Here is a 13,476-nt window from a genome sequence, read left to right as displayed (position 1 = left end):
CAGAGTTTAAGAGTAATATTCGTGATTAATATATGCACAGGATGCATGGAGACAGAAACAGTACTTAAAAGACAGATACTTCAATGAGCAAGATGTAAGGAAATATTTTATTAAAGCAGGCAAGTAGGATTCGCATGGATAGACATGCAGTGGGCCTTGTTCTTAGAGCCTTATTCTGTGCTGTATAGCTCAATGACTCTAGGATGGGAAAAAAAAGGCGACGTTGCAAAAAAAAAATCGCCTTTCATTGGTTCCTGAAATTAACCTTAATGTAGAATGTCACTTGTATTTTAACAGAGGAACAGCTGCCTCATGGATTCCCCACTATCGATATGGGCCCACAGCTTAAGGTGGTGGAGCGGACCCGGACAGCTACTATGCTCTGTGCTGCCAGTGGAAACCCAGATCCAGAAATAACATGGTTCAAGGACTTCTTACCAGTGGACACAAGTAATAGCAATGGACGAATTAAGCAGCTCAGATCAGGTAGGTTTTTTTTATTATCAGATCTCTGTTATGCAGTTTGGTCATTTGGAGGTTAGTGTTTTATCAACTGCTGCATTGGCATATTATTTCCAATAAATATGTTTAATATTCAAATCATTAGTATATTATGATTTTAAAAAGAGGTAATAACCATTGTTACAGCCCATAGGACTTGACTGTTTTACCGGGCAGACTGTTTAAACATATACAATGTTGCATTCATTTGATTTCTTGTACATTGGAATTGTGAATTTTGTTTGTCTCCTGTCTAGCTGATGCATGGTGGTAAGAGTAGTGAATTAATTGAGTCTGTTTATCCATTTGGTATTTATATGTATTTTGCAAATTATGCAGCTTTACTATATCAATAGAAAGTGGAAGGTAACAGATGAATCAAGTCTTGTGTTCAATTTTGGGAATCAATGGGAAATTCTAACATATTTAAATTCATATGCAAGTTGCTGAGAAATCTATGCCCATGTAATGAGTAAGCTCTCTCCATGTTGGAATTTAGACACTTCACTGTCTAAATGCCCCTAATAGGGAGAATATGTGTATAGGTTGACATGGCCAAGACTTTGAGATTGCACAATTCCTAGCATGACATAGTGTACATGAGGGTATGTATTTTTATCAATAAAAGCTGCAATTTACTGGTAAGCAGTCCATAATATTTTTGTGAATTTTGTAGAATAATACAGGCTTTAGAAAGGACATAAGAGTAAGCTACCTGAAGTAATATTGTAAGAGAGAACTGTAAAAAAGCAATGTAAAGTAATTTGGAAAATGACATTGAGTGACATTGTGAAAAGCCCAGCTGGTTTTTGTCAGCATCTATGGTCCACACAATTGTCCTTCTGCCATACTTCACAATCCTATCAACATATCCTTCTGTTCTAGCCTTCATCAAATGCCTGTCTCAGGCTTCCCTTAAATGCTGCTTCACTATTTGCCTTAGCTACTCCTTGTGATAGAGCAGTTCCAATTCTTGCTTCAATAGGTGTTTTTTCCTGACTTGGTGTATTGGATTTGTTAGTAATTGTCCTTATATTTATGACCTCAATTTCTCTACATTGATCAAATGATGTCAGATTTTGATAGTGTCACTCTCAATTACATAAATCCCTCAACCGTCTCTTTTCTAGAGAAAGGATCATCAGTCTTTCCAGATATATCCACTCAGTTTCAGTGTTATCCTTTTGAATCTTTTTTGTACCTTCTCCAATGCTCCTGTTTCCTTTCCATAATACAGGCTAGAATTGTGTATGGTTCTTTGCTTGGTTTCATAGAAGTTTTACCCAGCTTCTGATATTCAGTTTGATTCAAAGTTTCCAAACTATATGGCATGAATCCAATCTTAAAAAATTAATTAACCTTCAAAATTGATAAATTCTTTAGAAAATAAGTAGAATTAAAAAGACATGGAGTCTAATGGCAACATTGAAGGTCAGGAGACATTAAAGTATACAAAACGGGGTTAAAGAGGTAAATACTAAGTTTAAAATGTAGCAGTAAAGTATTTGATAAATTCATAAAAAAGACAAGAATTAAATATGGGATGATACCTCATAGGAAAGGAATTTCATTTATCTTTTCCTTATAAATATGTGCTTGAGATCTGAAAGCAGCTACTGTTATGTCCATTTTCAAGAAGAGGAACAAAATAATGGTAGTCATTTCAGCATCTTTAATTATTGCTGAAATTAATAAATAGAGAGTGATGGAGAAATTATTTAGAAACACCCAGTACACCAGACTTGACATATCTGATAAAAATATAAAAACAATGGATATTAGTAAAGCATGAATATCAGATGTATTGATGTTCACAAAGTCATGAATAGATATAAAATTTTATTAGGGAGAATAAAAGAAAATTAGATGAAAAATGGAAGTTGAATTATTTTGAAAAGAGGATAATCTGAATTGAATTGAGTATCATTTGGCAGATTGATTGGAAATTGAAAAGAGCATTCTAAATTTTGCCTACATCTGTCCACTGCACATGTAAATACTTTGATTAAAGCCGGGATAAATTTTTAATTTCAAGGAAATTAGATGTTCAAAATGGTAACAGACCTTTCCAGCTCATGAGCACATGCTGCCCAAATACAGCAATCAACCTACAACTCTTGCACATTTTGAAGGGTGGGAGGATACCTGGCGAGAACACGCACAGACATGGGGAGAACACACAAACTCCTTTCAGACAACACTGGATTCAAATCCGGGTCACGGACACTGTAATAGCATTTTCCGCTAACCACTACGCTGACCGTGCCACCCCATATTTGGGAAATGATTTAAATTACTTTACTTCATGTCCATTAGTGTTTAGATTACAGTTGTGCAAGTGATTATCTAGACATCTTGTAAATGCAGTGAGAGTCTGATCCTTCATTTTTTTAAATGTTGTACTCTTGGGGTGAATTTCTTTTTTCTGAGTTCCACTTGAATCCATTATTCAATCAACAGCATAAGACTATTTCCTAATTATTGACCTCTACTCCTCGGGAAATAAATCCTTCTTATTCACCTTGTCGAGATCTTTCATCATTGTAATAATCTTAGTTAAGCCCCTTTTGTTGCAAACAAAAAACAATTCAGCCTAATCTCTCTTCCTCTCTACAATACTTCAGACCTGACACATTGTTATAGATTTATGGACCCTCTCAACTGTTGTTCCTAAATTCTTGTGGTATGTTGACTGATACAATTTAGCTGTTGCCTATCCATTGTGCTCTATAACTATGGTATTTTTTCTCTTAATCTTGCCTGAGCTCAAAATAGCTTCATAACTACCTTCTCTATTTATCCAGTTACCTTCAAGGAAAGACATTCATTGCTAACTTGAGATGTCCTGTTCCTTTTCTAAAGATTTAAAATTCATTGTGAATTTCCTGGCATTGTTTTGCCTCTCCCAAAGCCAATAAAAAATCACCAGCTATCAACATAAAGAAACATGAAAAAGGGTGATTTTTGTATGAAAAAATATGATTGTACTAATTCAATAATATTTAAAATTATGAAGGCTTGGTGGAGTAGATTTATAGCCCCTTTCACACTTGCCAGTGATCCCAGGAATCAAACACCAATCGGCAAGTGTGAAAGCAAAATCTGCTCAATGTCTGTGTCAGATGATCTCATCTCACACCGGGGATTGCCAGCCTCTACCCCTAGTACAATCCCCAGCGTCTGCAGACGCCAGTGTTGAGATCAAGCAAGTGTGAAACTGAAATTGCATGGCAGGTTCTTCCTATTAAAGGTAGAACAGACCAAACGCCGGGGATAAACCCTTGCAAGTGTGAAAGCGTTCAGTGTCCCAGTTTGGAGTAGTCTTGTGTGAAACGCCAAACCCCCAATCCTATCCCGGGGCACTGAATGGCCAATTTACTGGGATGCAAGTGTGAAAGGGGCTAAAAATATTTTACAGAGATTGCAGGGATCAAACAGACAAACTGAGATTTGTATCCTTGAGCAAGTAAAATCTTTGTATTCACATAGTTACAAGGAAATGAGGTGTAGAGGCTCTAAAGCAGCAACCAATACTGGAGGCTTCCTACTAGGGTCATCTATTCCATTGCTGATAGTGTGGAGGAAACTGCTGATATGCATGTAAAGGAAATAGGAATAAAAATATGTGAGAATAACACCATTGTTCAGCCCAACCAAAAGTTGCAAAACCAACCCCGAGCAAAAAAAAACATTTCAAATTGTACAAGAAACCTAGAATAGTGGAACTTCAGTTTGAAAATGTACCTATCATTATCTTATTGAAAGGTCTAAATCTACAAAAGGATAACTACTAGATATTTAGTATTTTGATGTGAATTTAGGCCTTTGCAAGCAAAGTGATAACTGCATTTGAAGTTTATAGAAGCATGCTGTCAATTGTACATAAATCTGAGGTATGATACCTGAGTATTTGGTATATCGCTCCAAAGAGTTAAATAGAAAAGCTGCTGAAGAACAGTTCAGTTTTCTCTGAAGGAAGTTTTTGAAGCAGTCCTAATTTGAAAGTTTGTGTTTCAAGATTAGTTGTTGCTGTTTTCTTGAGAGGAAGATGTTCTTACCCAATTGCACGAACAGACTTTGAGCATCCTTGTAAATGCCAGAGATTGGAACTAAAGTAAGTAGTGTGATTGATGTTAATAGTTCTACTTACTTTCAAAATATTTGTCATATTGCTATCACTATATTTTGTATTGCAGATTGTAAGCTTGAGAGTAAATTGTAACAGTTATATTTTGTATATTGGAAAAATAATTAAAATTAATTTATGTGCTCATTATGAAAGTCAGTTATTGTAGAAAAATAGAAAATGAAATCTGATATCCTGTGTCTGAGCAGTCATTATTTATGAACTGAAGGAATAACATCACTGATAGCAAAGTATGCAATCTTAAATTCCATAGATTAAATTGTTAATGAGATTCATCTGACAGTTCAAATTCTAGCATCGTTTTGCTGTTCCTATAAGCCATGCTTTGAAATGTGATTGCCTGACATAATTGCTTTTCAAGGACCAGGAGGGAAATTTACATTGGAATTCACCATTGGCAAAGAAACATATAACATCTGCAATTGTGACACTGGGCACTCATCTAAAATTTTAAATGCTAATATTTCATGAAATTTTAGAGAAACCAATAGAGCAACATCATAAACAAGTTAAACAAGCTGTCATTTTCATTTCATTGCTGATAATATCTTACAATTTGTTTTGAAATTTGAATAGCAGAAAATAATTGATTTACAGTACATATTCTTTCTTTGGCTTGGCTTCGCGGACGAAGATTTATGGAGGGGGTAAAAAAGTCCACGTCAGGTGCAGGCTCGTTTGTGGCTGACAAGTCCGATGCGGGACAGGCAGACACGATTGCAGCGGTTGCAGGGGAAAATTGGTGGGTTGGGGTTGGGTGTTGGGTTTTTCCTCCTTTGCCTTTTGTCAGTGAGGTGGGCTCTGCGGTCTTCTTCAAAGGAGGTTGCTGCCCGCCAAACTGTGAGGCGCCAAGATGCACGGTTTGAGGCGTTATCAGCCCACTGGCGGTGGTCAATGTGGCAGGCACCAAGAGATTTCTTTAGGCAGTCCTTGTACCTTTTCTTTGGTGCACCTCTGTCACGGTGGCCAGTGGAGAGCTCGCCATATAACACGATCTTGGGAAGGCGATGGTCCTCCATTCTGGAGACGTGACCCATCCAGCGCAGCTGGATCTTCAGCAGCGTGGACTCGATGCTGTCGACCTCTGCCATCTCGAGTACTTCGACGTTAGGGATGTAAGCGCTCCAATGGATGTTGAGGATGGAGCGGAGACAACGCTCCTTTGGAAGACTACACAAAAGAGTCTGGAAAAACAACCAACTGAAAAACCTCACAAAGATTAGCGTATACAGAGCCGTTGTCATACCCACACTCCTGTTCGGCTCCGAATCATGGGTCCTCTACCGGCACCACCTACGGCTCCTAGAACGCTTCCACCACAGTACATATTAGTCAGCATTTAAAATGCTGTTACAGGGTAAATGTGTGTGGTACCATTTATAACGAGTTGAACCAAAGGGCTGTTTCCTTGCTATAACTCTTGTCAGAACTCAAAAGGTCAATGCTTCATGTGTATTGGCTCATTTTATCTCCTGAAATTACTTGAAAGCAAAATATTCAATTTGCTTTGGGATTGGAACTAGATCATAAATAAGTAGTGGTAAGATTTTGTTCATCTCCTTGAAGCTTTAAATAAATTATTTGTTGATAGCTGTACTTTATAGATTGGTGAGTAAGAATTGAAAATAAAAATGGTAATGCCTTGCAAGTGGTTGTGTCTCAAAAGCCCTTCATGTACCAAGTATGCATCCACACAAATGTATATGTGGTTCTCGTGCTTTATTTGGATCAGATGTTTGCATGTGTGCAGTGCCCATGATATTCACCATAATTATGCTTTGCAACCAAGTTAATGGTTCCATTTTCACTGGTCAAGTAAAACAGCTGTGAAATTCATTACCCAGAACTGGCCAGCAGATGAAAATTGCATTAACATGGTGTTAACAAATTTTGCTAATGTTATATGCAAGTTAACATGAATTAAGAAGGACAAACTTTTATTTTGACACATTCAGCCCCCTATCCTTGTTTTCCCGGTGTCCATGTCGCCCAAAGGATTCAGTGATGTAGTATTACATTGGTCTGAAATCACTGGTACTGATCACTCACAGAAAGTGTTGAAGCTCAAATGGAATTATTTAAAAGATTAGGAATTTTGTTTTGGAAGGCAGAGGCAGAGCATTACATCACTCTCTGACAAACAAATTTCAGGTATCTGTACAACAATCCAGACTGGGATCCAGTTACCACACATGGATAGTTTCAACAAGGTACTTCTCAAAAAGAAGTTTCCAAGAAGTTGCCCATAAAGGCACAAGTACCTTCTATTAATTCCAGCACTTATCAAACTATGCATTGTAATCAAAACCTTTTGTCAAAAAAGAAGTTCCCAATTTTGCTTGTAAAACTATTCTTGACTTCCGCATTATAAAGTGTTAAATCTCAGCAGAAACAACCTGATCTCAGGTTTCTGAAATTGGCATTGTGAGTAGTGCAGGCACTTGAGTTTGTTTGTTAGGTAAACCTCAAATTCAAACAAGTACCTCTGTAGCTCTCAATGTCAATGATAAAAAAAACTTGTAATACAATCTAGTGATCATAGGCAATGATTACTCTCAGAAATCTCTTACTCCACTTCCAGGTATTGTGGCATCTGCAAAATTTGAAATTCCACCCTAGATTTTTCCTTCTAATACTTGACCTTACAAAATTTATGCAAAAACTCTGAATATTTGCTTTCTGTATCATGGCTAATGACTGTCAGATTGAGACACCTTGTAAGACTCCATTCCCTTTGTAAAGCTTTTGCAAATTGGAATGATAATACATTTTTTAAAAATATTGAGCAGGTCAGGCAGCATCTGTGCATAGAAAGAGAGTTACCGTTTCAGGCTGAAGATACTTCATCTGAACTGGAAAACTGATGAACCAAGGTAGTTTTAAGTTGCAGAGAGTGTGGTAATGGAGCATTGGAGTGGGTAAGTTTATGAATTTGTCACAAAATACATAGTGCAATGAAAGGTATTCTTCTGAGAACAGACTAACTGATTATTAGAAACATTTTGTATAGCTGTGTAAAGAGTATAATTTACAGAGTAAATTTGGGCAGCACGGTTGAAGTAGTGGTTAGCTCAATGCCGTTACAGCACCAGTGATCGGAACCAGGGTTCGAATCTCGTGCTGTCTGTAAGAAGTTTGTACATTCTCCCTGTGTCTGTATGGGCTTTCCCCAGGGGCTCCAGTTTCCTCCCACCATTCAAAACGTACCGGGGGTCTTAATTAATAGGGTGTAATTGGATGGCACGTACTCAAGGGCCGCAATGGCCTATTACCGTTCTGTATGTCTAATTTTTTTTTTAAGTATATGATTACAATGAAAGGAAGATGAATTAATACCAGGCAAGGCCAGCTTGATAACACTGTTGAGGCATTTATTCAGGCCCCTGATGGCTGCCAGAAAAAATAGTCTTTCAGCCAGTTAGAGCATGACCACACACTCTTAAACCTTTTCCCCAATGGGAGGAAGGAGAAAAACATGATTCTGGGGTGTGTTGGGTCTTTTTAGAAATTGTGCCCAGCTCGCAGGAAAAATAATCATTATGTGATGTGATATATGTACTCTAACAATAAATTTGCTCTCCTTCAGTATTTTGGTTGCCTTTCTTGGGAAATATATATATATATATATAGAGCCCACAGAGGGAAGAGAAGATTGTGTTATGTTGTTATCATCTGCAGCCGTTTCTGATCTTGATAAGAGCATCTCCCATTGTTGTGTATAAGCCTGCCCTGCTGTACATCTTGATGCCCACGTCATGATGTCACCCCTCTTATATATATATATATATATATATATATATATATATATATATCGCTCTGTATGTCAGTAGCCATGTTAGTCTGATGGTATTAAAGAATGAGAAAAGCACCACGTCTCTGAGTCCTCATTGTGCAAGTGCCTACACAACAAGGATGCTGAGGATCAAAATGAATCCTATGCGTGCTCCATGCACCAACCGGGCGGGGAAAGGAAGCAAAAGGATAAAGGTAAAAGTTGACTCCATAACGAGCTCCACATTCCCGCCAAAAAAAATCAAAGCAAAAGCGCGCCAAGATGGCGGAGTGAACATTCGGAGAGTTCAACAAAGCAGATGAAAATTGGGTTAATTACGTAGAGTGGTTTAACCACTACTGCATAGCCCATATTATTGAAGCCATGTTAAACCAAAAACGTACCCTATTCCTCAGTACTGGTATAATGGGCAGAAAAACATTCGATCTCCTTAAAACTTTGCTGTCCCCGGAAGACCCAGGGATGAAGACATACATTGAGTTATACATAGCACTGGGGTGACCACTTAAGCCCTAGTCCACCGGTTATGGCAGAAAGACAACGATTCTATGAAAGGAAACAAATGCCAGAGGAGACAGTAAGTGGATACCTGGCAGCGTTGCGTAAACTGTCCAAGCACTGTCACTTCGAGCAGTTTCTGACCCAAGCACTTTGAGACCGATTGGTGATGAGGTTGGCAGATCATCAGGCAAAGCAGAAATTACTGGCAATGGATAACAAGGAAACTCTTGAGATCGCTTATAGAACTGCCTGCAGCTCGGAAATGGCAGAAAAAATTTAGATGTGGGCCAACAAGACCTTCTAGTCAGGAGGTTTTATCGCCAAGTCTTCCGTTGTAGGAAATACAACCATCACCCAGAAAACTGTTTCTTCAAAAATTCCAAATGCCATTGTTCCAAGAAAAAGGGAGATATCAAAGCGAGATGTCCAATTAAAGCAACAGTGAAATGCAGATGGACTCAAAATTGTGATAAGCACTCAGCCGAGATCAAAGTGCTAGCAGAAAGAGAGATAGCAACCTTAACAATGACCACAGCAACAGCTCTGAAGACTACAAAACAACAGCTGCAATCTTACCTATCGGAAAGGTAAACGAAGAAAGCACAGCAATTTATATTCCGCTGAAAATAAACAACAAACCTCTGAAAATGAATCTCAACACAGGAGCTGCAGTGTCTCTAATGCCATTACATTTAAAACCATGTTTGCTATCACACCTTTCGGTGAAAACACCTGAAGTAATATTGAGATCTATTACAGTGGACAAAATCAAAGAGTTTGGGAAATGTAAGGTCAAGGTACAATACAAGCAACAACAACCAAAAGCACTCTCTGTCTCCATCGTACATACTCAGGGACCAGCACTTTTTGGAAGAAACTGGCAACAACACACTCCCCTAGACTGGCTGGAAATTGGTTCAATACTGAATGTAAACCATGAAGACAACACCCAGCCAGAACTCAGCCTGATTCTCAATGACCATGCCGTGGTTTTCTAACAAGGGTTGGGAAAGATCAAAGGGGTTCAAGCCAAACTGCAATTAAAAGAGAATGTGGAACCAAAGTTCATCAAAGCCAGAAATGAAAGGGAACATTGAAGCTGAGTTAAATAGATTAAAAGATAAAGGCATATTAGAACCAGTAGAATTCAGTGATTGGGCAGCGCCATTCGTACCTGTATGGAAAGCAAATGGTGAGATTCACATTTGCGGCCATTATAAAGTCACCATCAACCAAGCTCTAAAAGTACCAGAACACCCCATGCCCAAAGCAGAAGAACTATTCCAAGCACTAAATGGAGGGCAAAAGTTCACAAAATTAGATTTGTCACAGGCATTCCAACAAAGAGAAAATATGTAACAATCAATCCCCACCTGGGCCTGTTCACCTACACACAGGCCAGACAGAATTTCAGCAACACCTGCGATTTTTCAAGCTACAGTGGATAAATTACTACACGGAATAGCAGTGGGATGTTACATCATCGTGGGCCGAAATGACAAGGAACACTTACAAAACCTTGAAAATGTCCTAAACAGACTATAACAGGCCAACATACGATTATGACAGAATAAATGTGTCTTCATGCTGCCCTCAGTGACATATTTGGGATTTACAATCGACAAGGAGGGGGTACAAATGGATCTGGCAGCCACAGAAGCCATTCGCAAAGCCCCATATCCAACCAACAAGTTGGAATTACAATCCTTTCTAGGGCTCATAAATCACTGTCGGAAACATATCCCTAACATGTCTTCACTATGCAGCCCCCTAAACGACTTATTCAAGAAAGATCAAAAATGGTACTGGAATACAGAAACTAGAAACACAGTTGATCGACTAAAGGAAATATTAACATCAACAAATGAGGTTCTAATCCACTATGACCCAGACAAGGAAGTGACTAGCCATTGATGCTTCACCAGTAGGACTGGGAGCAGTATTGTTCCAAATCGCAGAGAGGGGTGAGCAACCAGTGGCATCTGCTTCGTGCACATTAACTGCAAGCGAATGCAATTACGCACAACTGGAAATAGAAGGATTATCAATTTTTGGTGTAAAGAGATTCCATCAATATATCTACAGAAGAACTTTCACCCTAATCACTGACAACAAGCCTCTAAGTTTGATTCTGGGACCCACAAAGGGATACAAATATTAGCTGCAGCCAGAATTCAAAGATCGGCCATGCAACTAGCCACAAACAACTACAAAGTAAAATATAAACCAGGAATATTCAACAGCCATGCGGATGCCTTATCACGCTTACCACTACCCGAAATGAATAAAAAGAAAAAAATCATTAAATGGACAGCAGAAGCAGCTGCTGTCAACCAAGAACAACTACTACAACTGCCCATTACAGTTCAAATGATCGGCAAAGAAACCCGAAAGGAAGCAACGTTTAGCAACTTCTACTTCACCCTTAATGGATGGCCAAAATCTGAGGTCATACCAGAAGACCTGAAAACCTGAAGGATGTTTACTTTGGGGTACCCGTACAATTATCCCGGCCAAAAGGCAAAACACCGTATTATCAGAGCTGCACCACAACCATCCAGCAATGGTACGAATGAAAGCGCTGGCCCGAATACATTTTTGGTGGCCATCAATAGACAGAGACATTGAAACAACAGTGAGAGAATGTAAAATATGTCAGTCAAAGCAGCCAAAAATGCCGCAGTCCGAGGCCAACCCATGGATTGGATTCACATAGACTTCGCAGGACCATTCCTTATAGCAGTGGATGCATATTCCAATGGCCAGTAGTTTCGTATATGAAAAACACCAAAGCTGATTCCACAATTGAAAGTCTGCGGGCCATGTTTGCCACATATGGATTACCTCACAAATTGGTCAGGGACAATGGACCCCAATTAACATCAGAACCTTCTAAGAAATTTATGTGTGACAATATCAGGCATATTTTGTCAGCATCCTATCACCCAAGTACTAAAGGGGGAGCAGAACGCTTTGTGTAAACATTCAAAAAGGTGATGAAAATCAAGAAACCTAAATGCCTCCTGGACTCTCAAAATTGCAGATTTCCTATTGGGGTACAGAAACATACTGCATTCTACCACAAAATGCACCCCAGCAGAATTTGATTTTGGCCACAACCTACGGACAAGACTGTCCACAGTTCACTCGGATCTGGGCCTCCATTTAGAAAAGTCCACGTTGTCACAAACTTTACCTAGAGCATTAGAGGTGGGTGAGAGAGTACTGGCACAAGATTACAGACAATACAAAGACTCATAGGTGGTAGAGATGATCCGACAAAAATGGAACCTGTGCTCATTCTCTGTTCTATTGGGAGACAGACTGTGGAAACAACACATTGACCAATTTCAATCATTGTTTAATGCTAAACTCCATGAACTCCTGGAGGAGGTAAAACCAAACCTAATCCAACCCCTTGGGCCGAGTGAAAGAGGGGCTGAGTCGGATAGCCCAGTAACTGTGGCAAGCAGCCCAGCATGTAGAACCCCAGAGGCCAGCAAAGGCCGGCAGTCACCGTCGACACGACTATCTATGGGTCCCACTCAGAGCAGCCCAAGCGAATACCAGTCCAGCATGCCACGGCGAAGCAGTCCAAGAGAGAAGGAAGACCACCCGAGCTCTTTAAGGAATATGTTTAATGATTATTATTAGGTTCCTTTCCATATTATCTTTCTTTGGCTTGGCTTCGCGGACGAAGATTTATGGAGGGGGTAAAAAGTCCACGTCAGCTGCAGGCTCGTTTGTGGCTGACCAGTCCGATGCGGGACAGGCAGACACGATTGCAGCGGTTGCAAGGGAAAATTGGTTGGTTGGGGTTGGGTGTTGGGTTTTTCCTCCTTTGCCTTTTGTCAGTGAGGTGGGCTCTGCGGTCTTCTTCAAAGGAGGCTGCTGCCCGCCAAACTGTGAGGCGCCAAGATGCACGGTTTGAGGCGTTATCAGCCCACTGGCGGTGGTCAATGTGGCAGGCACCAAGAGATTTCTTTAGGCAGTCCTTGTACCTTTTCTTTGGTGCACCTCTGTCACGGTGGCCAGTGGAGAGCTCGCCATATAATACGATCTTGGGAAGGCGATGGTCCTCCATTCTGGAGACGTGACCCATCCAGCGCAGCTGGATCTTCAGCAGCGTGGACTCGATGCTGTCGACCTCTGCCATCTCGAGTACCTCGACGTTAGGGGTGTGAGCGCTCCAATGGATGTTGAGGATGGAGCGGAGACAACGCTGGTGGAAGCGTTCTAGGAGCCGTAGGTGGTGCCGGTAGAGGACCCATGATTCGGAGCCGAACAGGAGTGTGGGTATGACAACGGCTCTGTATACGCTTATCTTTGTGAGGTTTTTCAGTTGGTTGTTTTTCCAGACTCTTTTGTGTAGTCTTCCAAAGGCGCTATTTGCCTTGGCGAGTCTGTTGTCTATCTCATTGTCGATCCTTGCATCTGATGAAATGGTGCAGCCGAGATAGGTAAACTGGTTGACCGTTTTGAGTTTTGTGTGCCCGATGGAGATGTGGGGGGGCTGGTAGTCATGGTGGGGAGC

At 40.0% G+C, this 13,476-nt stretch overlaps 1 protein-coding gene across 10 annotated transcripts in view; it reads left to right on the top strand.

Moving 5' to 3' along the window:
- ptprfa (protein tyrosine phosphatase receptor type Fa) overlaps positions 1-13,476 on the top strand; it is a 411,563-nt gene that overhangs the window by 177,088 nt on the left and 220,999 nt on the right. For all 10 annotated transcript variants that reach the window (XM_069938995.1, XM_069938994.1, XM_069938991.1 and 7 more), the window contains one exon: positions 298-486. In XM_069938995.1, coding sequence (XP_069795096.1) covers positions 298-486 — 189 coding nt within the window. The remainder of the gene's footprint in view (positions 1-297; positions 487-13,476) is intronic.

The sequence above is a fragment of the Narcine bancroftii genome, chromosome 5, assembly GCF_036971445.1.
Source record: "Narcine bancroftii isolate sNarBan1 chromosome 5, sNarBan1.hap1, whole genome shotgun sequence".
Classification (NCBI taxonomy): domain Eukaryota; kingdom Metazoa; phylum Chordata; class Chondrichthyes; order Torpediniformes; family Narcinidae; genus Narcine; species Narcine bancroftii.
Note: the sequence above shows the minus strand (reverse complement) of the source record. Positions and strands in the feature narration are given on the sequence as shown.